The sequence below is a fragment of the Canis aureus genome, chromosome 29, assembly GCF_053574225.1.
Source record: "Canis aureus isolate CA01 chromosome 29, VMU_Caureus_v.1.0, whole genome shotgun sequence".
NCBI lineage: Eukaryota > Metazoa > Chordata > Mammalia > Carnivora > Canidae > Canis > Canis aureus.
Window position 1 is genome coordinate 26,300,828 of NC_135639.1, and position 27,952 is coordinate 26,328,779.

Sequence of the window (27,952 nt, forward strand, 5' to 3'; positions counted from 1 at the left end):
TGCCTTTGGCCCAGGGCGCGATCCTGGAGTCCCAGGATCAAGTCCCGCATTGGGCTCCCGGCATGGAACCTGCTTCTCCCTCTGCCTGTGTCTCTGGCTCTCTCTCTTTCTCTATCATAAATAAATAAAATCTTTAAAAAAAAAAAAAAGATCTCTCTCAAAAAAATAAATAAATAAAAATAAATCTCTCTCAGGCCAAAAACCTAAGAAAAGGGACCAATTCTCAAGGACTCAGGAGAGTACTTTGTCATAAAAACAATTTTATATAACAATCATTCTGTTGTTTGTTGAAAACAATGATAATATTTCCTGGCCAATCACAACAGTATTACTCTAATGATATAATCATTTGTCTCAATAGCTACCAACATGTAAAATGTTCATTTCACCTAACCTAGCAATCGTACTTCTAGGAATTTATCCCACAGAAATTCTTAGGCAAGAGTACAAGGACACACATATACAAGGATGCTCACTGCAGATCTGTGGTAGGGAAAAGCTGGAAATCACCCAAACGCCCAACAACGGGAGACTAGTTAAATAAAATATAGTGTATCTAGATAATAAAAAAGCGCAGTTAGGAAGAACACACTAACATCGGAAGATGTCCAAAAGATATTAATAAAAAAAAAAGCAAGTTGAACAACAGTATGAAAAGTATGGTCCATTTTTATAAAGTAATGATTCTTCTTCTTCTTTCTTCTTTTTAAAGATTTTGCTTATTTATTAGAGAAAGAAGGAGAGAGATCACAGAGGGAGAAACAGACTCCACACTGAGCAGGGCGATCCTGGATCCCAGAACCCTGAGATCATGACCTGAGCCAAAGGCAGACACTTAACCGACTAAGCCACCCAGGCACCCCAATAATGATTATCCTATATAGATCTATGCATTGAAAAGAAAATCTGCAAATAAGAATAACAACGTTTTCTCAGTGGAGGGATGCATTATGAAGGATTTTCACTTTCTGGGTCATAAATTTCTATGTTTCAGTTTTTATAATGAGCAAGTATTTGTTTTTATAAATTGGAAAGGGAAAGAAAATGAAAAAAAAATCTCTATTGGCTTTAGTTTGTCAATCCCTCAGAGTTCAATCAGCTGTAAACTTTGATGGCTCAGGATCCTCCATGGTGCTGCCCTGTCTCCTGACTTGGGCCCAAATCACAAATTGAGCAGACTCAGCACATGTCAGGAGGTTGCCATTAAACAGCAGCCGGCCAAGGCACTTGAATTTCCACAGTGTCAGTTACAAGGTTGGGGGGCCATGTTTCTCCTAAAATTCAAGTGAAATTGCCTTGGAATTTGTGGTTAAGGCCTACTAATGGCAGAACGGAGCAGCAGACAGCCTCTCCAGCAGAATTCTAAAGCACGGCTCGGAAATCAAGCCGTGCTGAGTTGGGGGAATGGTTTTTCTTTAATGAAACCCAGAGGGTAGGGGGCAGGGGAGCAGTCACTGGCAATCTGAGAAGAAGGAATAAGCTGATCATAAAATTAAAAGGGAATGGGAAGGAAGAGACATTGGGCTGCAAAGTGGGAAGGAAAGAAGTTCAAATGTCTGCTGGTAGTTACTGATGGAGAGACTGCAGAACTTACCAAATGATTCATGCCACAGGCTGGATTTGATTCTAAATCTCCTGTAGCAGGTGAAACGACAGCTCCATTGTCCTTATGATTAGACTATTCTCTTTCTACTTGACACTTGTATACTGGTCCCGTGTCCAGATCAATATGCAAGGCTCCTCTGATCCCAGACACAGCTAGGGCTTCTTGGGTGGAATTGGAGATACTGTTTTGCCCACCTGGGGCCATTTCCCTCCTTAAAAGAGAAGCCCAAATTCCTTCTCCTGCCTTTCCTTGGCTGTGCCCCTCAGGGAAACAGGGCCCTTCCCAGCCCTAGAAAGTGGATATTGATTAATAAACCAACTTGAGGGATCCCTGGGTGGCGCAGCGGTTTGGTGCCTGCCTTTGGCCCAGGGCACGATCTTGGAGACCCGGAATCGAATCCCACATCAGGCTCCCGGTGCATGGAGCCTGCTTCTCCCTCTGCCCCTCTCTCTCTCTCTCTCTCTCTCTCTCTCGATCTGTGTGACTATCATAAAAAAAAATAAAAAATAAAAAAAAATAAAAAATAAACCAACTTGATTTCCTCACCTTCCTGACATAGCTCTGGCCAGTGAGATGCAAGGGGAGGTCAATGAGGGCAGTTCTTTGGGGGTGTTGATTGGTCTTTAAAAGAGACATAGGACAGAAGTTCCCTTTTACTACTTATAGACTCTGTCAAGTGTGAATCTAGGATGCTAGGGATTATGGCAGCTATCTTTGGACTAAGAGGGAACTGGTTTTAAAAGGCAGGCCAAGGTGCTGAGGGAGGCAGATTAGGAAGTTGGAAAGAATTCAGGTCCGAAACAACTTCACTGAACAGATAGATGACAATCAACCCTGGAACTGCCCTACCTCAGATGACTTACTACATAAGACAAGCGCCATTATTGGTAGGTCATTTTAGTCAGGATGTTCTATTACTTGTAGTAAAAACCACCCAACAGATACAAGGCAGAACAAATGGTGCCTGCTCCATCTATGTACTCTAAGGATTTGACTTCTGAGCATAACTATACACCAGGATTATTAGGTGACAGATGCCCCTGCGGCCTCATGACAGTAACTGATTTTCCCTACCCAGAGCTATACCTAATCTTTTTCTGTCAGGAGTTACCCTTTGCTTTAGGGGATTTCTTTCCTACTCCATATGGTTAGAAGTGAGGAGAGGGGAAAAACTTAACATAAATTCTGGTGCTCCATCTCAACTACCACCACCAACCAGAGTGGTCACATGACCCAGGCAGAACCAATCTGAGTTCCTCCCCAAGACTGATGTAGGAATATTGGAAGAAAAAATCCTCCTGCTTGCTAGGACTACAAACTGAGAGAACCAGGAACTGACTGGTGTTCATCTTTCGTGGCATGTAGGGAGAGTCAGTCTATAGTATAAGATCAACTCGAGTATCAGAGCCCTGAGGATGCTGTCTGAACATATAGATCAAGCCATGCCTGAAACCCGAGACAACCCATTCACCTGAGCCATAAAGCCATTAAAGTAGTTTGATTTGAGTCTCTGTCATTTGCTTATTAACTTGAATAAACACTAATGTGCCTACATTACCCCTACATCCTTCATCTTCTCTAGATACTCTCCTTTCCCAGGTCTCTCATTTCTACTTCTTTTTCTCTACAAAGAGAGCAAATCAACCTCTGAGCAAACCAACCAACTGTCCTCCAGCTAAGTTACAGGACCCTTCTGAGTCATTCTTCAGAGCAGGTTTCAGAGGCAGCCTCACATGGCCTCACAACTAGGTGTGTGCACTGCCACCCGCCACCATACTCCCCACAGCTTTGTCCCTCTTTCCCTTGCCTACCAGTGCCCTGATGCCTTTTCCAAGGCTGTGGATGCTATTTCGACCTGGAAAAGCAGGTTTAAGCATTCCACTTACTTGATGGCACTGCTCAGCATGTTCATACATGCAAACAGGTGGGGTGCTCCATATAGTCACTGAGTTTAAGGTAGGCAGGACAGGTGAAGCAAGACCATCAAACAGAATTCTACTACTAGTTATACATGTAGTTATATCTGTGTGCACATCAAACGTAAAACACGTGTTGTGTATCACAGCACATATGTAACCCTTGTAGAAGATGACAACTCAGTGGCTAGAGCAATGCCTACTCATCACAAAGGAGGTTCTCTGCAGCATCAGAAGAATGTGCCACACTCTGAAAAATCCTGAAAGGCCTAAACTTAGTCTTACAAAACAGTTACAATAGGGGCAATTATTCAAATTTTAAAAAAGATTCTTCACCTAATAAAGGAAGTTACTACAAGGTCCCACTAAACTGCATGGGCCCTATTGCATTTGGAATATGAGTTGATTTGTATAAGATTTTACATGGACTGTCAGTTATATAAATCAAGGAGCCCCAGTTTAACTAAATTTGGTTTTTGGTTGTATAATGTGATGACACAACAAGGCAATTTTATTTGTATCACTATTATTGATTTTCTGTGTGGAGAAAGATAATAGCACCAAATACTATGGTATCAGTTGAGACAAATGTCTGATTCAGAGACAAGCAAGGCATCACCTTCCTAACAATGTTTTGCTGTTAAATGGCATCTTTACTGTCATTGCAAAAAAAGAACTAAGGTACTCACTTTCTTCATCCATATAAAGTTTTTAAAGATGAAATACGAATAATAACAATAATTGTGGGTAATATTTACATAGTTCTTACTATATGTCAGGCATCATTCTAAGTGCTTTATAGGTATTAGCTCATTTCATCCTCTCAATAACCTCATGTGTAGTTACGATTATTATCTCTGCTTTCTAGATGGGTAAATGGGTTACACTGCCCAAGGTCAGGAGGCAGTAACTGACAGAGCTAAGAATGATGACAGTCTGGGTCCAGGGGCCATGCTATTCACCTTCATACTAGGATGCCCCCTTGACCTGGCAGTCATGTGCAGGATGGTGAACAGTACAGGGGGGAGGAGCAGAAATGGGGGCTGTTTAGCTTAGAACTAACAAGTTCAGGCATATGGTACTCAAGACCTGTATTATGCAGTGAAGTGATGGGGGTGAAGAAAAAGAAAGAAAAGAAAGGAAAGAAAAGAAAGAAAAGAAAGAAAAGAAAGAAAGGAAAGAAAAGAAAGGAAGGAAAGGAAAGGAAAGGAAAGGAAAGGAAAGGAGAAAGAAAGAAAAGAAAGAAAAGAAAAAGAAAGAAAGAAAGAAAGAAAGAAAGAAAGAAAGAAAGAAAGAAAGAAAAAAAGAAAAGAACAGAACAAGGAATGGTGATTACAAGTGGGCACAAGGGAGATTTCTGAAGAACTAGCTTGTTTCTTGATTTGGGTGACAGTTATAAGGGTCAGTTTGTGAGTCATCAAGCTGTATTTTTTATATACATACTTTCATGAATAAAAAGTTAAGGGGGGCAGCCCAGGTGGCTCAGCAGTTTAGCGCCGCCTTCAGCCCAGGGTATGATCCTGGAGACCCGGGATCGAGTCCCACGTCGGGCTCCCTGCATGCAGCCTGCTTCTCCCCCTGCCTGTGTCTCTGCCTCTCTCTCTCTCTGTCTCTCATGACTAAAAAAAAAAAAAAAAAAAAAGTTAAGGGATGGAAGGATAGATATAAGAGGATTTTGGTGATATTATGAATGCCTTCTGCATTTTCCAAATGTTCCAGAGTGACGGGGTGAGAGAGACATCATGGAGCTCACAGGCCAAGTGAACCAGTGAAGTCATCCATATGGAGGATTCTCAAATCTCATTTCCAGCAGCCAGACATCAGCTGAGCTATAGGCAATATAGCATCATGGTTAGGAGAACGGCATAAAGAATTAACTTGCCTGGTTCAAATCTTTTTTTTTTTTTAAGATTTTATTTATTTATTCATGAGAGACACAGAAAGAGAGGCAGAGACACAGGCAGAGGGAGAAGCAGGCTCCATGCAGGGAGCCCGATGTGGGACTCGACCCTGGGACTCCAGGATCGTGTCCTGGGCGGAAGGCAGGCACCAAACAGCTAAGCCACCCAGGCATCCCCCCTGGTTCAAATCTTGCTTTGCACCTCCTAGATGTGTGATCTCGAATATGCTATATACTTTACCTTTCCATACAGTCTTGTTCTCTGCAACTGTAAAGCTGGTATAACACAGTGTCTAACTCACAGGGCTTTACTGCAGATTAAATGAGCACTTGGCAATTGTGGCTGGCTCATGGAACACACTAGTAAATGTGAGCCCTTGTCTTCACCATGTAAGCCCATAGCCATGGTCTCCTACCTTGTATCAGTTACCATATACTTTTTAAAATAATCTTCCCATTATTTAAATAATTTATTACTATTCCCTGCCATGTTCTAAAAAGCATTTCAGGGAGATTTGTTTTAGCTATTATTTAAGTAGTGTGATCATATTATAGAAAATCTGGAAAACAGAAAATCAATTATCATCTTTCAAGAGGGTCATCCTGCTGCTGCTGTGTAATGCCTGACGTGATCTGAAGTCACATTACAGACACCACAAAAGGGGCCACTGGTGCACAAGGGACTGTGGAGCACACACCTGCCAGGCTACTCAAGAAACAGCCACAACTTTTTCTTTCAAAAAATTTCAATCACATAGAAAAATTAGGTCAGTATAGCAAATATCCATAAGCCCTTGACCTAGATTCATCAGAATTGTTAATATTTTGCCACGTTGCTTTCTCTTCTCTCTCCATACACACTTTACTTTTTTGCCTAATCATATGAAAATTAAGTTGCAGAAATGATGTCATTTTATTCATAAAGACTTCAGCTTTTATCTAAGAACAAGCACATTGTCCAATATAACCGCTGTATTATATTGGACCCAAAGGATTTCAGTTGTATGATACTATTATCTAATATACAGTCTATACTTTTCCAACTGCCCTAAAAATGACCTCACCTCGCCCCAGTTCAGGATCCAATCAAGGATCATAAGTACATTTAAACTGTCATGTGGGGAACCCTGGGTGGCTCAGAGGTTTAGTGCCTGCCTTTGGCCCAGGACGCGATCCTGGAGTCCCGGGATCAAGTCCTGGGATCGAGTCCTGCGTCGGGCTCCCGGCATGGAGCCTACTTCTCCCTCCTTCTGTGTCTCTGCCTCTCTCTCTCTCTCTGTCTATCATAAATAAATAAATAAATCTTAAAAAAAAATAAACTGGGGATCCCTGGGTGGTGCAGTGGTTTGGTGCCTGCCTTTGGCCCAGGGCGTGATCCTGGAGACCCAGGATCGAATCCCACATCGGGCTCCTGGTGCATGGAGCCTGCTTCTCCCTCTGCCTGTGTCTCTGTCTCTCTCCCTCTCTCTCTCTCTGTGACTATCATAAATAAATAAATAAATAAATAAATAAATAAATAAATAAATAAATAAATAAATATTAAAAAAATAAATAAAAAATAAAAAATAAAAAAATAAACTGCCATGTGTCCTGTAATCTAGTACACCCGCTGCCTCTTGTCCTTGTGTATCTTTCACAGCACTGACATTTTTGAAGAGTCCAGGAAGTTTTCTTATAAAATGTTCTGCAATCTAGATTTGTTTGACTGCTTGCTCATGATTCAACACAGGTGTAACATTTTTAGAAAAGTGCTACCCAGTGGATATTTTATACTGTCTACTGCCACACATAAGGAAGTACATAATCATAATTTGCTCCATTACTGGTATTGTTATGTTTGATCATTTCGTTAAGGTGATGTCCACCCAAATCTTATCATTGTAAAGGTGTTTCTCAGGAACGAATAAGTAATCTCTGGAGGGTTTCTTTGAGTTCCTGTGAATGAATATCTTGTCCCCTGACAATCTTTTTATTTTATTTATTTTTTTAAAGATTTATTTATTTATTAGTGATAGAGAGAGAGAGAGAGAGAGAGGCAGAGACACAGGAGGAGGGAGAAGCAGGCTCCATGCCGGGAGCCCGATGTGGTACTTGATCCCAGGACTCCAGGATCGTGCCCTGGGCCAAAGGCAGGCGCCAAACCACTGAGCCACCCAGGGATCCCCACAATCTTTTTATCCAATGGTTTTTGGCATTTGTTGATAATCTTCCTGAATTGATGATCACATTAATGGTACAAAATGGTCACTAGTGATGTTTACTGTATGGGTGAAAAGTTAAATTTTATTTTAAATCTTATTTTCCCACTTACCTGCACTATTACTTCAGAACTATAATATCAGAACTATTTCAGAAGTTCATCTGCTTGACTCCTCCTGACAGTGATTCATAACACCTATTTTTATATTTCTCTGATCTCTATCCACCTGAGCAAGTACATTATGTGGAAACAAACATTTAAATGCACTGGCTTAAGCAATGGGCAAGGAGTTACCTGTCTATACAAGCAAGAGGTTGTCTAGTGTTTAGAGCCTTCTTTGCTACAGCCGATCAAATTCCCCATCAAGAAAAGTCTATTTTTCCAAAGACAGTTCTCTATCAGGGTCAGCTTCGAGCATCCCAAGAAGGGAAAAAGGGAGGACACAAAGGTTTAGGTAATAGACTCCTGGCACAATTTTAAAAGACTCTACAAACCACATTAGGGCAGTACCAAATCACATGGGCCACTGCTTCAGGGAGCCTGCTTCCCCTGTCCCTGTGAACAGTACTTCTTCCTTGTCAACAATCCTTTAGAACCCAAACATCAGGGACACCTGGGTGGCTCATCAGTTGAGCATCTGCCTTTGTCTCAGGGCATGATCCCTGGATTCCAGGATCAAGTCCCACATCGGGCTTCCTTCATGGAGCCTGCTTCTCCCTCTGCCTATGTCTCTGCCTCTCTCTCTGTGTCTCTCATGAATAAATAAATAAAATCTTTAAAAAAAAAAAAAAAAAGAACCCAAACATCATCCTTAGATCGACTGCATTAGAATCTTCTGGGAAGCTGATTAAGAAACAAATGTCTCTGTCTCTCCTCTGACCAACTGCATCACGGCCACACAGGGGTTTTGGGAATCAGAGTGTGGACAACTCCCCAGAGGACCTCATGAGCAGCCAGGTTTAGGAACCCTCGCTTAGAAAAGACCCACTATAGTCTCCCAAAGGGGATTATTCCAGAGGACACAAAATGGTAGATAGTAGTTAAGGATCAGTCCCATTATGTGATAGCCACCCTACCAACAACTGACCCCAGGGGTCCAGAATGAGGACAGATGAGTTCAACCTAGAGGACCTATTATACCCCCAATTTATAACCCACTCAAAGCTGGGGGGGAAAAAAGTCACTGTCAGATCTATGGTTCTCCAAACTTAGTCACTACCAGAAGCATCTGGGAACAACACCCCTAAAGGATACTGAGTCAGAGATCTCCTATGGGGCCCAGGAATGTGTGGTTATAACAAGTTCTCAATGTGCTTCTGATGCAGGGGATCCAAGGACCGTACTTTGAGGGACTCTGGCCTCGATGCTGCTCATCTATGGCAGTCAAAGAGCAAAAGAATTGGATAAAATTGTCTTGGCCTTCATCTGAAGGCTACTTAACTAAATAAAAAGAAAAAAATCTGAAGCCATATGAGACGTATTACTGAGCAATTAATTTGCCACACAAAAACATCCAGATGATATGAAACCTTCCTTAAAAGGTATTAAATTTTGCTCTAACATTTCATCCCACTGGAGGACTATAGGCAGGATGAGCTAAGAGCAAGAGACCAAGATCCCAACACAAAGTCCCCACTTTGGGTACCATGTTAGCAGTCTCCAGAGGGGCACCAGGAGCATAGAACCATCCCCTGGTAGCCACTTGAATCACGTGAATCAAATTATTCTGATTGTCAAGGTCCTGCCTGATTCCAGCTTCACCCTCACACAGTGAGGGAACAAACACCCAGCAATTCTTTCTCTCTGTCACACTCTCCACTGTTAACCCAAGGCTTAACCAAAATTAACACATGTGCTTGTGACCCCAGAAATGGAGATGCCTAGGCCACTGGTAGCAGGGAGCAAGGACATTATGGGAAATGGGACAGACAGAAAGAGCTGATCAGCTCCATGCTGAGTTGGAATTTGGCTCACTGGGAATCAGAAGTATGGCTAGGCTCAAGGTGTCAGAATAGCGGCTGCTAGAGGTCATAGTGGCAAATCCTTCTCTTCCCTGGCCCAGGTAGCTTCCCACCCAGGAAACACCAGGCAAAACAAGCCACCTTCATAGTACAAATGATGTACAATACTCTCAGAAAAGGTAACGCCACAGATATCAAAATATGGCTACGAGTTCCCAAAGCCAAGCAGGCTCATAGCAAAAGGATCCCCACGTCAGCCAGCTCTTAAGAGTTCTTACCTGACTGGAACACGTATCTGGCCAAGCCCTGCATTAGCTCTGCTGGCCATGTTGGGGGGGCAGACTCCCCTGTTTCTCTCTTCAGACGAAATGTCAATTCAAAGCCAAAACCACTAGGCCCGTCTGTTCCTGTAAATCTGAAAGGAATAAAAACCAAATGTTTTCAGTTCAACCACCTCAGGAAAACACTGTTTTTAAAGTCCAATTAAAGTTTTCCCCCTTTTTTGGTGGCCTTAGCATCCAAACCCCTTAATCAGAGAATCTCCCTCAATAGCCTATAAAGAGCCACAATACTAGTCTTGCGCTCCTGCCAGCCACGGTCCATGGCTCTGACCTTGGTCCAGCCAATCAAATTCCCCTGGTGGCACTCTAAATTATGAGTTCTACATTCTGTGGCTCTGGAACATTCCTCTTGATGATTAAGTCTCTATTACTGAAAATCTTCCTTATTCACACTCTTCATTCCTTCAAGCTGTTAATAAGCACCTACTTAGTTTGCTAAGGACACAAGGCCCACTGTATTGTGAGGAAGAGATCATTTCTCTCCACACCCACCTTGGGATGGTACCCCACAAGGGTACAATCCTTGGGATGGGCTGGCTGGTCTCCAAACTCAGCATTTGAGGATAAGTCCCAAGGCAGATTCCAAATATTGGGAGGGCCTATATTCTGCCTGAAACCCAGCATCCCACACATCCTAATTGATCAGCACATGCTCTTCCTGAAACTCGCTGCCCCATGTGCATTCTTCAATCACTGGAATGCTCAGGAAGCATGATTTGTGCTCCCTTCTCATCCCCAGGTGGTCAAGAACGATGACAGTTAAGCCTCTATGGCCATATTTATCACAGTGATGATGAGGCGAGGGAGGAATGCCAGCCTCTCACTGCTAGGAAACACTCAGGAGAGCACCAGGTCTTCAGGGAAGCCCCTGAAATGGACTTCTGTCAGAAAGGAAAAATGATGTGGATGAGAAAGCAAGGCCTGGTTGGGGAGGTGACATGCCCCCCTTATGGGAGGGAAGCATCCAGGGAGGAGTTCCTGAGAACTTAGGAGGTTTGCCAGCATGGGAAGGGTTAAAAGTTAAAATAAGTTCATGATATAATTTTCAGTAATTATATCTTGTACAAACATGAGCCACAATGATTATACACATGTAAACTCCTCAGCATACAAATACAAACCATAAACTAAGATGACAGCCAACACCTCCTTGCTAGCCAAGCTACCCGAACAGGCAGTCAGAGGCAAGAGTTGCGAAGGGATAATGACGATGCCCAACCCTAGAATTCCACGTGGCGTCTTTCCTCCATCATCCTCTTCATCACCCTCAAGAGGCCAGGCCAGAAGATGGGACAGAAAGAGATTCCAAAGTTTCTGAACCTCGGACATCAGTCCTAACCTTGTGTTTGTGCCTGGGTGAGCTCAGCCCTCCTGCATTTGCTACAGTGGGGAGATCACTTCTGGGAAGCTATGTTCTCCAAAGGACTGAAAAGGAATCAGGCCTTAAAGTCGTTATGCTCGGGCCTAATTATATTTAAAGGAGGTGTCCATGGTTTGCATTTCCTCTGGGTACCTAACAGTGTGGGAGGCAGAATCCATTTTGAGGGTACACAACTAGAATTTCAGAGACCAGATGAGAAGAAGTTGTTTGGCAGGACACGGTGTAAGCTATTTTTTGCCCTTACTGAACTGTCATATTTGGGAGCAATTCGATGCAAGGGGGCTGGGGGAATAGCTAAACAAGCTGAGGCTGGAAGAGCCACTTCCTCGGGGCTGCAGGCTTGAGAAGAGTGTGAAAATCTAAGGTAATGCAACACTGACTCAGAGTTAAAATCCCACTGAAGGAGATGGGTCACTAGGCCAAAGGGAAGATTTCAAGCAGCCTCCAATAGAAGCAGCTTCGTAAAAATGTATTAGACGATTATTCCAGGGCTTTCATCTTGGGCCAAGAAAAATACATGATTTCTAACCACAAAAACTTGAGAAACAGACAAAAAGAAAATCCTCTTCAGATTGTGTGATGGGAAGAACCCTCGATGCAGAGAGAAATCATATGCATCCCAGCAGCACCACCCCTCTAAGGAAGCTGTGTACACATACACACACATGTATGGGTGTGCATGTGCACATGTGCACCATCTGCCTACATGCGGGATGCTTTTTGGGCCAGCTCTGTGGTGGGCAGGCCAGCCCTCACTTGGCTAGCTGGGAAGGACAGGCCTGGCCAGATGGTATCCACCTGCATTTGATTACCACCCACCAGGCTGGCTGGACGCAACCTCTAAACTCTGAAACATGCATTTGGAATGGCCCAGCTTCAGGATAAACACACAACCTGGAGCCTGTCAGAAGTTCTCTTTTTCAAAGCAGACTGCCCAGGAAACAGCCAAGCGACAAGGTCATTCAGTCTTTAAAGTCCCCTGGGAGAGGCCTGGCTTGGTCTCGACTTCTTCACGTGAGGGCTTCTCCAGCCAAAGTGGTTTTGTCTGACCAGAGGATGAAGCCCCTCCTAGGGGCAGCTGTCCCACATCCTCTGAGGAAGAAAAGCATGAGAGGAAACTGGCATGTGCAACAGAAGGAGGGAGATGGGTCAGAGCAAAGAATTTTTCTAACATAGAAGGCTACTAAAATATTAGCTAGTGGTAAAGGGAGCCAGTGGAATTTCTTCCTACAGAGATTCTAAAGGAATATATTACAGATTCTCCCTCTGGTAGGGAGAGGGTGAAGGGTTCTAATGGTCTTGTTGCAGAAGGATGGTTGAGACTGTTTCCAGCTCAAGAATTTCTGATCCTGCTCGCTGAGGTACCCAGGGGAGAGTCTGGCTTTGTCCCAGCCATTTGGAGACCTTAGGAATGGATGTGGCAGCCTCAAGAGTAACATTAAACCTGCACACAGAAAGAACCTGTGCCTTTAATCCCAGACACAGTTGCACGACCACTGGAACCTGCCCAAAAGCCTGCCCCAAGCAGCTGGACTAAGAAGGTACAAGTCAGCATCTAAGAAGCCAAAATGACCACCAACGCCAGGCAGAAGATGAATGGGAAACCAGAGGGACTTTCTGGAGGAAACACAACAGCTAGGGTGGGCAGAAAAGACCTGACCTAAAAGTTGGCATCTCATGCTCAACACCCTTAGTTAATAGGGAAATTCAAATAAAAACCATGGTGAGATACCACTCCATACCCTCTAGGATGGCTAAAATAAAAGACAGTAACAAGTGTCGACGAGTATGTGGAGAAATTGGAACTCACACACACTGCAGGTGGGAATGCAAAATGGCAGCACTGCTCTGTAAAACAGGCTTGCAATTCCTCAAAAAGTTAAACACAAAGTTACCACATGACTCAACAGTTCCACTCCTAGGTATATACCCAGAAGAATTGGAAATGTGTGCTTACACAAAAACTTGTGCATTGAGTCACCTGGGTAGCTCAGTTGATTAAGGTCTGACTACAGCTCAGGTCATGATCTCAGGGTCCTGGGACTGGGCCCTAAGTCGGGCTCCCTGCTCAGTGGGGAATGTGCTTGTCCTTCTGTCTCTCCCCATGCTCGTGCTCTCTCTCAAAGAAATAAAATTTTAAAAATACAAAAACAGGGATCCCTGGGTGGCGCAGCGGTTTAGCGCCTGCCTTTGGCCCAGGGCGCGATCCTGGAGACCCAGGATCGAATCCCACATCAGGCTCCCGGTACATGGAGCCTGCTTCTCCCTCTGCCTATGTCTCTGCCTCTCTCTCTCTGTGTGTGTGACTATCATAAATTAAAAAAATAAAATAAAATAAAAAAATACAAAAACAAAAAAAAAATTTTAAACCTGTACATTAATGTTTATAGTAGCATTATTCATAATAAGCCAGAAAGTGGAAGCAACCCAATGTGGTTGACAGATGAAGGGACAAACAAAATGTAGCACAAAACAATAGGATTAAAAAAAAACAATGTCCTGATACAACGTGGATGAACCCTGAAAACATTATGCTAAGTGAGTAAAGCCAGATAGAAAAAGGCCACATAACGTTACAATTCCATTTATACAAATGTCTGGAATAGGGGCACCTAGATGGCTCAGTCAGTTAAGCATCTGCCTTCGGCTCAGGTCATGATCCCAGGTTCCTGGGATCGAGTCCTGCATGGGGGCTCCCTATTCAGCGGGGGGTCTGCCTCTCCCTCTGCCCCTCCCTCCTACTTGTACTCTCTCCCTCTCTCTCAGATAAATAATAAATAAATAAAATCTTTAAAACAATGTCTGGAATAGGGATGTCTGGGTGGCTCAGTGGTTGAGTGCTTGCCTTTGGCTCAGGGCATGATTCTAGAGTCCCAGAATCGAGTCCCACGTCAGGCTTCCTGCATGGAGCCTACTTCTCCCTCTGCCTGTGTCTCTGCCTGCCTCTCTCTCTCTCTGTGTTTCTCATGAATAAATAAATAAAATCTTAAAAAAAATGTTTGGAATAAAGAAATCCAGAGACAGAAAGTAGATTAGTGGTTGCCAGAGGCTAGGGGGAGTAGAGAATGGGGAGTGATTGCTAATGGGTACAGTTTCTATTTGGGGTGATGGAAATGTTCTTGAATTAAATGGTGACGATGGTTGTACAACCCTATGAATATACTAAAAAGCACTGAATTGTATACTTTAAAAAGGCAAATTTCATGGCATGTGAATTATATTAAAAAAAAATCCTGGTATCTCAGGTACACCTCAGTGCTAGGAGGGACAAGGCCAACCACACCAACCAAGTCTTTACTGGACTCTAGCTACTAACAGCCACTATGATTAACTGAATGCCTATTAAGTTTTAGACCTTGACCTAAGTACTTATGTCACAGCGTTTAATTCTCCAACAAGATTCAGCCACTGTTATCTTCATTTAACTAACATGAAAAAAAGAGACTAGAGTTTAAGTAATATTCTCTATGTCACACAGCAAGCAAGTTGACTTGGACTTGAAGTTGGCCTAACTCCAAAGTCTAGCTTCTTACTGCCATGTGACCTCAGGCAAGACATTTAACCTCTCTGTGCCTCAGTTTCCTCACAGTAACAATTTCAGAGTTGTGAAGATTAAATGTTAGAAACTGCCTGGAACACTTAGAAGCATTCTATCACTTACACTAAGTAAAAGGAGCCAGTCATGAAAGACCATGTATTGTATGATTCCCTTGATACATGATAAATATAATAACTTAGTTTTTACTTATTTTTTTAAAGATTTTATTTATTTATTCATGAGAGACACAGAGAGAAGGCAGAGACATAGGCAGAGGAGAAGCAGGCTCCATGCTGGGAGCCCAATGTGGGACTTGATCCTGGAACTCCAGGATCATGCCCTGGGCCGAAGGCAGACTCTCAACCACTGAGCCACCCAAGCGTCCTGGTTTTTGTTTTTGTTTTAAAAAGAGATTTTATTTATTCATTTGAGAGAGAGAAAGAGACACAGAGACAGAGAGCACAAGTGGGAGGGGGAGGGGCAGATAGAGAGGCAGACCCCTAGCTGAGCAGGAAGCCCAACTCAGGGCTCAATCCCGGGGCCCCAAGATCATGACCTGAGCTGAAAGAAGATATCAACCAACTGAACCACCCAGGTGCCCATATAACTTGTAATATAGAATACAAATTATGTATATATTATATAAAATGTCCACAACAAACAAATCTGCAGAGATAGAAAGCAGATTAGTGACTGTGTATGGGTAGGGAACTGAGGACAAATGTGGAATGACTGCTAATGCATATGGCATTTCTCTTTAGGGTGATGAAGAAGTTCTAAAATTAGATTATGCGATGGTTACATAACTCTGTGATGTACTTAAACCATTAAATTATACATGCTAAGGGGGTGAATTGTACAGTATGTGAATTTTATCTCAATAAAGCTGTTCTTAAAAATTGAGGGGGAAAAAGAAAAGATTGATAGTAAAAAAAAATCACAAACTATAGATATATAGGTACAGACATACAAAGAGAGGTTCAACCTCACTCATGATAGGAGAAATGCAATTTAAATACAAATTAAAGCAACAAGAAACATAGTTCTCACCCATCCGATTGGCAAAAATTAAAAAGTCATTCTATGAGGCTGTGGGGAAAGATACTGTCAAACAATACAAAGATACTGTATTGGCGATACAAGTTAGTACAATCATTTTGGAGGGTAAGTCAGCAAAAGCTAATAAAGTTATATATATTTTACCTTTTGACCCAGCAATCCCATTTCTATGAACTTCTAATTGCCAAATATTGGAGACAACATAAATGCCCATTCATGGGAGAGTGGTTCAAAGAGTATTAACGCAGCTATGAGGAAGAGCTAACAAACCGATATGGATATTGCCAAGTAAAGAAAGCAGAAAGTGGGATGCCTGGGTGGCTCAGTGGTTGACATCTCTCTTCTGCTCAGGTCATGATCCTGGGGTCTTGGGATCAAGTCCTGCTTCGGGCTCCCTGCAGAGAGCCTGCTTCTCCCTCTGCCTATGTCTCTGCTTCTCTATGTCTCTCATGAATAAATAAATAAAATCTAAAAAAAAAAAAAAAAGGCAGAAAGTACTACAGTACACTACCTGTTGAGGAAGAAAGAGGGGGAGATAGGAAAATATACATATATCTGCTCATTTGTGCAAAAAGCAACACAGGAATAATAAATCAGAAACTAATAAGATTAGCTGCCTACAGGCAGTAGGTAGGAACAAGATGGAAAGAACTGCAGGATGGGGGGCAGGACACATTTCTCTGAATATGTATCTTGGTGTATAATAGGTGCTCAATAAAGATGAAAAGAATGAGCTCAGAGGCTCAGGCAGCAACCCTTTCCATCAAGACCTAGTGTGACCTCAGAGGAAGTGGCCCCTGCTGGCTTCCAGATCCTCCGATACCCTGTGGAGTGCTTTGGCTATCCTATGGCGCAGCTGGCCACATGCCTTACTCCTCTCACGTCACAAATGTGACCATTCACCTTCTTTTCAAGATCTGTTTGCCTACTATAAGCCCACAGCTCAGGATGTTGCAACATACCTGAGGTGCAAGGCAAACACTCTTGGCATTGTATAATTACACTCAAGGGGCTCTGGGCTGAAGAAGTGTGCTGCAGGGGAAGGGTGGGGTGATAGCCAGCTCAAATATCCAGGACTCTTTTACTCCCCTCTCCAAAAAACAGCGAACATCCACCAACCATCAAAAGACAATTGGTCAGGAAGAGTCAACACATAATCTGATCTATTGCTCTGTCTGGGCAGTTTAAGTTCCAGAACAACAAGGAGGAGGCCTGGTCAGTGTGCCCAGAAACAAATGTGAAGAGGCCAAGAAACAGGAAGTGGATTGGGCCCTTCCCCTCATCCTTCTGGCCATGTCCAGCCTTGATCTGAGGAGGATCCAACTCTTGACCTAGTTACTAAAAAGACCCATCGTAGGCCCGAGGACTATTGTGTCACTGAAATAGGGCGACCGACTTGTCCTTGTTTTCACAGGACTTTCCTGGCTTTATAATTGAAAGCCTCATGTCCTGGGAAAGCCACTAATCCCAGGCAAATTGGAACAATCACCCAACATTGAAGTGTCACTACCCAATATCAAGAGCCACTGAAATGTCAGCAGAGTCTCTGGAGCCAGGCTGCCTAGGCTCAAGTTCTGGTTTTGCTACTTCCTCGCTGGAGGGCAAATCACTTATCCTCTCTGTGCCTCAATTTCTCCATCTGTAGAAATAGGAGATATGAAGAATAAACCTTAAGGTAAACTATGGAGTCTGGGTGATAATGATGTGTCAATGTAGGTCCATTGACTGTAACAAATGTATCATTCTGGTAATGGATGCTGATAGTAAGGGAGGCCATGCATGTGTGGCGGCAGAGGGTATATATACGAACTGTACATCACTTAATTTTGCTGTGAACCTCAAGCTGCTCTAAAAAATAAAGTCTATTTTAAAAAATAGTAAGAAGGGCGGGGGGCACCTGGGTCACTCAGTTGGTTAAGCATCTGCCTTCCACTCAGGTCATGATCTCGGGGTCCTGGGATCAAGCCCCCCGCATCAGACTCTTTGCTCTGCATCAAGTCTGCTTCTCCCTCTGTCTCTCCCTCTGTGATCTCTCTGGCTCTCACTCTCTCTCAAATAAATAAATAAAATATTTTTAAAAATAAAAATAAAAAATAGTAAAAGGTCTTATTTATTTATTTATTTAGGCAGGCTCCACACCCACCATGGAGCCCAATGCAGGGTCTGAACTCATGACCCTGAAATAAAGTCCTGAGCTAAGATCAAGAGTCAGACGGCCAACCAAGTGAGCCACCCAGGCACCCCTAAAGTCATTTATTTTATTATTTTATTATTTTATTTTATTTTTTATTTATTTTATTTTTTTTATTTTATTTATTTATTCATGACACACATACACACACACACACACACAGAGGCAGAGACACAGGCAGAGAAAGCAGGCTCCCCGCAGGGAGCCTGACGCAGGACTTGATCCCAGGTCTCCAGGATCACACCCCAGGCCGAAGGCAGTGCTAAACAACTGGGCCACTGGGGCTGCCCTAAAGTCTGTATTTTAAATGGAGATATAAGTAGCTATCATATGGGAACTATTTAAATAAGCTAATATATGTGAAACCCTCAGAGCAGTGACTGGAATATAATAGGTACTGTCGGATCCCTGGGTGGCGCAGTGGTTTGGCGCCTGCCTTTGGCCCAGGGTGCGATCCTGGAGACCCGGGATCGAATCCCATGTCCGGCTCCGGTGCATGGAGCCTGCTTCTCCCTCTGCCTATGTCTTTGCCTCTCTCTCTCTATCTGTGTGACTATCATAAATAAATAAAAATAAATTAAAAAAATAGGTACTGTCTCGGTGACAACTATTATCTATGGTAGTCCCCAGTTCTAGAAATTCACCCTAAGAGGATAATCTTGTATTTGGAAAAAGTCTTTTGTATAAATATATTCCATGGTATTTATAAGAGTTAAGAATTTAGAAACAGGGCAGCCCTGGTGGCTCAGTGGTTTAGTGCTGCCTTCAGCCCAGGGTGTGATCCTGGAGACCCTAGATTGAGTCCCATGTCTGGCTCCCTGCATGGAGCCTGCTTTTCCCTTTGCCTGTGTCTGTGCCTTTCTCTCTGTGTGTCTCGAATGAATGAATGAATGAATGAATGAATGAATGAATAAAAGAATTTTGAAACAGTCTAAATGTTCTACAAGCTGAAGTATTCTGAGTTGGGTGCATGGTGTGGCAGGATGTGACACAGTCATTAAAAATAAGAGTTCTAAAAACAGGGGGACTCATCTCTGAGCTTTAGGAAGAAAAGGGCTTTGCACTCCTCTCTAACTGGTGAGGAGAAAAGGGAAGGTTACATCAGATACCTACTTTGAAGCCTCTATTGTTTGCTGTTCACCTATTTATTGTTAACTACAGGATAAAAATATAAATAATTCTTCTTAAAGTGGTCATGAAATTGCAAGCCTTCTACATTGCTGGTGGGAATATAAAATAGCACAGCTAGAAAACAGTATGGTGGTTCTTCAAAAAAAATAAACATAGATTTATCATATGATTCAGCAATTCCATTTCTGGGTATAACCCAATAGAAATGAAAACAGGGATTCAAATAGACGCATACCCATATGCACAGCAGCTATTGTTCACAATAGCCAAAAGGCAAAAACAACCCAATGTCTATTTATCGGTGAATAGATAAGCAAAATGTGCATGTCTACACAAAGGAATATTATTCAGCCTTAAAAAGGAAGGAAATTCTGATATATGCTACAACATGGATGAACCTTGAAAACATTATGCTAAGTGATATAAGCCAAACACAAAAGGACAAATATATGATTCCACTCATATGAGGTACCTAGAGTAGTCAAATTCATAGACACAGAAAACAGAATGGTGGCTGCCATATCTCCATAAAACATGCAGATATGAGCAGCTAGAATGAGGTGGGGGGCGATGGGGAGTTACTATTTAATGAACACAAAGCTTCAGCTGGGAAGATGAAAAAGTTCTGGAAATGGATAGTGGTGATGACTGCATAAGAATGTGAATACAGGGACGCCTGGGTGGCTCAGTGGTTGAGTGTCTGTCTTTGACTCAGGGAGTGATCGCGGAGTGCCAGGATCAAGTCCCACGTCGGGCTCGCTGCATGGAGCCTGCTTCTCCCTTGCCTGTGTCTCTGCCTCTCTCACTGTGTCTTTCATAAATAAATAAAAAAAATCTTTAAAAATATAAAATAAAATAAAATCTCTTTAAAAAAAAAAAAAAAGAATGTGAATGCAGGGACACCTGGATAGCTCAGCCATTGAGCCTTTGGCTCAAGGGCTGCCTTTGGCTCAGGGCGTGATCCCGGGGTTCCGGGATCGAGTCCCATGTCGGGCTCCTTGCATGGAGCCTGCTTCTCCCTCTGCCTGTGTCTCTGCTTCTCTGTGGGTGTGTCTCTCATAAATAAATAAATAAAATCTTAAAAAAAAAAAAGGGGGGGATCCCTGGGTGGCGCAGCGGTTTAGCGCCTGCCTTTGGCCCAGGGCGCGATCCTGGAGACCCGGGATCGAATCCCACGTCGGGCTCCCGGTGCATGGAGCCTGCTTCTCGCTCTGCCTGTGCCTCTGCCTCTCTCTCTGTGTGTCTCTCATGAATAAATAAATAAAATTCAAAAAAATTAAAAAAAAAAAAAAAAGAATGTGAATGTAGGGGCATCTGGGTAGATCAGTGGTTGAGCATCTGCCTTTGGCTCAGGTCATGATCCCAGGGTCCTAGGATCAAGTCCCACATCAGGCTCTGCATGGGAGCTTCTTCCTCTGCCTATGTCTCTACCTCTCTCTCTGTCTCTCTCATGAATAAATAAATAAAATCTTAGAAAAAAAAAGAACGTGAATGTACTTAACTTCATTGAACTGTAAAAGTGGTTAAAATGGTAAATATAGATTTTACTACAAACAGTCATTGAAAAAGCATGAAACAAAATCTCATACAAAGTGTGATTCAAAATATTTGTGCAGGGGTGCCTGGGTGGCTCATTCAGTTGAGCATCTTGATTTTGGCTCAGGGCATGATCTTGGGGTCATGGAATCAAGCCCCATGTAGGTCTCCATGCTCAGTGGGGACATGTCCTTCTCCTTCTGTTCCTCCCCCTGCTTGTGTGCACACACTCTCTAAAATAAATAAATAAGTATCTTATAAATATATATTTGTGCATACATGTACAATGTAAAAATATATGTGAGAAAAAGGAAGAAAATGCAGTAAGATTATTATAGTAGCTATCACAGTACAGTTTTTCTTTTTCAAACTTCTTTGTATTTTCCAAATTTTCTACTGTTTATAATCTCTGGTCTAGACTATAAACACCACAAGGACAGGGCTATGTCTTATTCACTACTGTATCTGCCAGACTTCTCACAGAATCTGCTGGCTGAGTGTACATACTGTACACTCAAGGTATGATAGGAGAGGCCTGTGGTCAGCGCCCTCTTTCCCTGTGAGTGGCTGAAGCATTGAATGCTGGGCCAACTCAAGGCTCCACCTTGTGAAGTTAGTACTTCTAAAGTCAGGTCTAAGGACTGTGACTCTGTCTCAAGCTTGATATTGTTACCAAAAGAAAAGAAAGAATACACTATTTTCCTCAGAAAACATATGCCACAGGAGGCCAGGCCAGTCCAATTCCAGAACCAGAAGTGATGTCACTTCATTCCCTATAAAGCCTCCTATTGGGTCTTCTTTCCCCTTTCTCTTTCCCTACTTCCTGGTTGGTATTCCCCCCTCTAACCAGCTCTTCTTGAAAATTAGGCTTAGTTCCCAATGTTACTAGGTTGGTCATTCTCTCCCAGAAGAATGGAGCTTCTAGGAATGCCTGGGTGGCTCAGTGGTCAAGCATCTGCCTACAACTCAAATCATGATCCCAGAGTCCTGGAATTGAGTCTCACATCAGGCTCTCTACAGGAAGCCTGCTTCTCCCTCTGCCTATGTCTCTGCCTCTCTTTCTGTGTCTCTCATGGATAAATAAATAAAATCTGGAAGAAGAAGGAAGGAGGAGGAAGAGGAAGGAAGAAGAAGGAAGGAAGAGGAAGGAGGAGGAGGAAGAAGAAAGAAGAGGAAGGAAGAGGAAGAAGGAAGAAGGAAGAAGGAAGAAGAAGAAGAAGAAGAAGAAGAAGAAGAAGAAGAAGAAGGAGGAGGAGGAGGAGGAGGAGGAGAAAAAGAAAGGGTCTCTAAGTCCTGTCCCTGGGGAAACGACCTGCAGACCTTTTCCTTTGGTGGCTTCCCTCCAAGGGCACACACAACCTACATTTATGTCTCTAATAGGCATAGGCAAAGCCTACCCTTCATCCAGGCTGGACCCAGAGATTACAAAAAGACCTAAACTAAAGACCTCCAATATCTCTGGGGCTCTGCAAAGGAGGCTACCCACCTCTTCACCTCTGCCTCCCAGAGCAGTGCCAAAGCAATTTCAAGGACCACTCATCCAAACTCCAGTACATGCTTGGAGTACCACGTTTCTTGAGGTTAATTTGCTCCAAAGCCCTCAGTTCTGCCCCAAACCTCCTAATGCCCTGGAATTAGCCACTGCTCCATCCCTTTCACACATACAGAGAATAAAGATCTGCCTGGCAAAGAGAGGGCATTACTGGAAAGCACTTCCCTAGGGAAAAACAGAATGTGAGCATTTCCCTGTGCACGATCTGCACTTGTTTCCTAGGGTACTTTCTAGGTGAAAAAAAGGACAGAAGCTAAAGCCCAACTTTCTGCGGGGCCCGATCCCAGCCATCTCATATACAGTCTCTGCAGGTAACCTTACTAAGTGGCTTTAGGCACCATGCCTCTGTTGAGGATTCCCAAATCTGTCCTCAAAGGACCAGACCCAGATACCTCAAACTCAACATATGCAAATCTGAACTCAGTATCTTCCCAAACCTGATCCTTCTCTATCTTTCCCTAACCGAAAAAAAGTACTACTATAATAGCCTGTGTAATGGCTCGCCAAATATGTCCACATTCTCATCTCTAAAACCTGTATATGATACCTTACATGGCAAAAGAGACTTCACAGATATAACTAAATTAAGGATCTTGAGATGGGGAGATTATTCTGGATTATATGAGTGAGCTCAATCTAACCACATGTATCCTTCAAAGAAAAAGTGAGAGGTAGAAGAAGTGGGAGAATAGGCAGACAGGTGTGGTATGAGAACTTAGTCTGCCTTTTACTAGCCCTGAGATGAAGGAAGGGGCATGAACCAAGCAATATGTGTCACTTCTAGAAGATGGAAAAGGGAAGGGAATGGAATCTCCCTTACAGCCTCCAAAATGGAATGCAGCCCAGTTGACATCTTGATTTTTTTTTAAGATTTTATTTATTTACTCATGAGAGACACAGAGAGAGAGAGAGAGAGAGAGGCAGAGACACAGGCAGAGGGGAGAAGCAGGCCCCATGCAGGGAGCCCGATGTGGGACTTGATCCCGGATCTCTAGGATCATGCCCTGGGCCGAAGGCAGGTGCCAAACCGCTGAGCCACCCAGGGATTCCAGACATCTTGATTTTAACCCAGTGAGATTCACGTCAAACTTCTGACTTCCAAAACAGTTAAGATCATAAATGTATATAGTTTTAAACCACTAAACACATCGAAATTTGTTATCACAGCAATAGAAAACTAATACAGCCACCAAACCAGAATCCTAAGTGTTTTCCAGTCTGGCGTCATCCCCCTGGGTAGCCAGGAAGACAGTCACCAAGTTGTCAACTCTTCCTCCTCCCTCCTCAGCAGCTCAAATGTGTCCTCTTCTCTCCATCCTAACTGCCATACTATGGGTTGGCCATCTGCATTTTTCCCCTGGATGTCCATAACACTCCTCCTCACTGATCTGCTTCTTGCCCTATTTAGTTGTTTGTTCTGACATTCCCCAAAGGAAATATGATATGCCTCTCCTCTGCTTAAAATTCTCCAAAGCTTGCCCCCACTAAACCTTCGCTAGTAAGTCCAGACCTCTCAGCAAGTCTCACAATGACCTGGGTCCCATCTACCTCCTCTGCCTAAAACTCTAAGCAAGTGCCAAGTGAATGGAATGGCAGATGTCTGGACACCCTAATGACTCAGACACTCCAAATAAGTTGTTCCGTTTATCTCTACCCTCTGCTAACCTTCAGGGATGCTCAGGTATGGGCGCCTGAGTGGCTCAGTCAGTTAAGCAACTGCCTTCAGCTCAGGTCATGAACATGGGGTCCTGGGATCTAGCCCCACATCAGGCTCCCTGCTCAGAGGGGAGCCTGCTTCTCTCTCTGCCCCAGCCCCCGCTCACATAAATAAATATATCTTTAAAAAAAAAAAAGAAGGCTCAAGTGTTACCTTCTCTGAGCTCAGTGCCTAAGCTCAACATCTTCTGTGTGCCCTTGCAGACTCATCCCCATTATGGCAGATAGATCCCTGTGATCTCTGCCCCTGGTGCTCATGCCTTTGTGGAATCCCTCTCTCTGAATAACAACAAGACCTTGACCTGCTTCTAACAACAGAATACAGGTAGGTGACAGGATAGCACTCTCACGAATATGTTACATTATATAGAAGACTGCATTTTGCTAGCAGTCGCTATCTCTGTTGCTGGCTTTATTTTTTTTAACGATTGTATTTATTTATTTGAGAGGGAGAGTGCAAGAGAGAGAGAGAGAGCATAAGCAGGGGGAGCGGCAGATGGAGAGAGAGCAGCAGACCCCTAGGTGAGCAGGGAGCCCATTGCAGGGCTCGATTCAAAGACCCTAGGATCATGATCTGAGTTGAAGACAGACACTTAACCAACTGAGCCATCCATGAGCCCCTGTTGCTCTCTTTAAAAAAGCTTTCATGACTCCAATAGCCACAAGAAAAGGAATTCTACAAACAACTTGAGGGAGTTTGCAAGTAGATCCTTCCCTAGTAGAGCCTCAGATAAGAATGCAGCTCAGCTGACACTGTGATTGCAGCCTTGTGAGATCAAACAGAACCTAAGCTAAGCTACACCTGGACTCCTGACCCAAAGGAGATGTGAGGTAATGTGTGTTATTGTAAGCTGCTAAGTTTGTGGTAATTTTTTAAGCAGCCATTGGAAACCAACATATTCACCTTACTCTCTGCCCTGTAAAGCTGACCTGTGTGGGGCTCCTGAGCCTTCTGGCTTCCAATTGGGTTCAGCCAGTGGAAGCTCTGAGAGGAAATTAGAGAGAAGGAGGAGAGAGAGGCCAGGAATCCCTCCTGCAAGACAGCCTGGGGTTGGCCATGCCCCTAGATTGAAGTCACTGCTTAAGGTCACTCTGAAAAGCGATGCCCTACACAACTCTTTTCCCTGTAGGTTCTCAAATCTCAATCCTTCCTCTATTCCCTTTAGCACTAGGAGAGGGGCAACCATGCCAATCACTATACACTTACACGATAAAGAAATTACTATTTTCTTTGTTCACAAATGTGGATACATTTTTCATATTGGAATTCATTTTCCCTATTGCAAAAGAAGTATAACTGTCTATTACAAAAGAGGAAATTAGGGGCACCTGGATGGCTCAGTCAGTTAAGCATCCAACTCTTGGTTTTGGCTCAGGTCATGATCTCAGGGTCCTGGGATCAAGCCCCATGTTGGGCTCCATGCTCAGCAGGGTCTGCTTGATATTCTTTTCCCCTCCTTCTCCCTCCCCCTCTGTTCCTCTCCCTGCTCATGCTCTCTCTCTTTCTAAAATAAATAAATAAAATCTTAGAAAAAAAAGAGGCAATTATATATGATCCTATACTTGACCATTGTTTTCTTGTTGAATAGAAGGCTGCTTCCAAAGCAGCTTTGGCAAAGATCCCGATGCATATTGCACATTTTCTTTTTTTCTCTCAAATAACTTATAGTTGGGGAAATCCATATTATTTCCTTAGTTTAGGAGCCCCAGAATAAGAGATTTTAGAAGTTGGTCTATGAGCACTAAGGAAAGAAGGCATTCTTCCTAGGATACAGGTGTGTACATGCATGCGTGCATACATGTGTGTTATCATGTGTGGCTAACTTCATCTACCTTTTGTGTAAGGTCACCAAACTGGTAGGTCAAGAAAATGAGGCACACCACAGGTGTTGAACAGCATTTCTGACATCGACCAGTCTTTCTGCTCCGAGGTCCCACTATATCTATGCCAGTACCAACACTGTGCTATGATGCCAAACCAACTCCCATGTCCCAAACACAACCCCCACCCCATGCCATGACTACTGCTAACCCCTCAGCCTGGAAGGTCCTTCTAGTCCAGTCTTATCTTTCTAAATCTCTTGTCAAAGCTCTTCTCAATTATCACGTCTTTAAGTGAAATTATGTCTTTTCTTCCCATACTATGTTCTCTCAAGGTACTGTTTTAGCTCTAATACAGTGCTTTGTATGGTCTCCTTTACATTTTTAAAAAACATTTTATTTATTTATTTGAGAGAGGGAGAGAGCACAAGAGGGGGGTGAGGGGCAGAGAGAGAGAAGCAGACTCCCTGCTGAGCAGGGAGCCTGATGCAGGGCTCCATCCTGGGACTCTGGGATCATGACCTGAGCCAAAGGCAGACGCTTAACTGACTGAGCCACCCAGGCATTCCTCTCTCTTACATTTTAAGCTAAGGTCTCTCATGTTATACTGTGGAGTCCTGCCATTCTTCTACTTCTTTGTAGTTCCCTGAAGTGACACAATGAACACAGAACAATGCTGGGTACTTAGCAGTATCAAAAGATATGAATTGACCAACTACGGGTAACATGCACATACTGAGACTGAACAATGTTTACTAACTAAACTGAATCTTGAGGGCAGCCCCAGGTGGCTCAGGGGTTTAGTGCCACCTTCCACCCAGGGCTTGATCCTGGAGACCCAGGATCAAGTCCCACGTCAGGCTCCCTGCATGGACCCTGCTTCTCCCTCTGCCTGTGTCTCTGCCTCTTTCTCTGTGTCTCTCATGAATAAATAAATAAAATCTTTTAAAAAATAAACTGAATCTGAGAAAAGAGGCAAAGTTTTATAAGATTTAGAGTGGTAGGTAAGGGGTAAAGACGGAAGTGCTAGCTCCAGGTTATGGGCTGAAGGGCTCAGGCAGAGTGGTAAGCCCAACGGCAGTGACCAGGAAGCCAGGAAATGAGAAAGGTAGATGTCAGAAATTCTTAGTCTTTGTCTCCCTGGACCCTTTGGAGGTCCCAGGGTAGACTTAAAGTGGAAATTACACAAAATTATGCCACCCTAGGATCCAATAAGAGGATTGGATTGCCAAAGAGGATTCCAGTAAAATGGGCAAGAATACAGGCAATGGAGGTCACCTGAGCCAACACAAGCCACAACCCACCACTGACTAGCTGACTGTTGGGCAAGTTAACTTCCACATGTCCTCTGTTTCCTCAGCTGTTAAACTAGGATAAGGGTAGTTCCCTCAAAAGGGAGTTGGGAGGCTTAAAATGGGATGGCCCAGTATCTAGCACCCAGGCAGCACCCCCCACAGAAGCTAGCATTCACCCTTCCTTTGCTTAGTGCTCAGTAAAAGCAGTCTCTGTAAATCATTTTTCCCTTAAAACACCAGCATATGGGGTGCCTGGGTGGCTCAGTTAGTTGAGCACCTGACTCTTGGTTTTGGCTTAGCTCATAATCTCATGGGTCGTGGGATTGACCTCCATGTTCAGTGGGGAGTCTGCTTGAGATTCTCTCCCTCTGCTGCTCCTCCCACTCACATATGTGTGCATGCTCTCTCTAATAAATAAATAAATCTTTACAAAAAATCAGCAGATGACTCTAGGTTCCCAACTCTTAGACTCTAGAGTTTAATCAGCCCATCCTTCAAGGATGCCCATGTCTTCCAGCTTTGCCCAAGTTTCCAATCTTGGATCTAAACATTTGCAAAGGTGATGTTCTTATATTTGAACAATTTACAGTTACAGATTCTTCATTAGTTTTTTGAAATGGTGTTTGGTGACTACACAAATACAATACCAAGTAGAGAAACTTTGTAAAATTCTTTTGAAATATGTTTATATGGTAATATTTTGACATAGTTAAGATTTTTTTTAAAACATCCAGCTATATTATATTAATTTTGTATAATCCTAAGAAAAGAAAGGGGAGGCAGAGGGGGAGGGGGAGGGAAGAAGGCA

General features: G+C 43.3%; 1 protein-coding gene across 5 annotated transcripts in view; it reads right to left on the reverse strand.

Annotated features, from left to right (window-relative positions):
- SUFU (SUFU negative regulator of hedgehog signaling) overlaps window positions 1-27,952 on the reverse strand; it is a 122,203-nt gene that overhangs the window by 71,177 nt on the left and 23,074 nt on the right. For all 5 annotated transcript variants that reach the window (XM_077877822.1, XM_077877824.1, XM_077877825.1 and 2 more), the window contains exon 3: window positions 9,862-9,998. In XM_077877822.1, coding sequence (XP_077733948.1) covers window positions 9,862-9,998 — 137 coding nt within the window. The remainder of the gene's footprint in view (window positions 1-9,861; window positions 9,999-27,952) is intronic.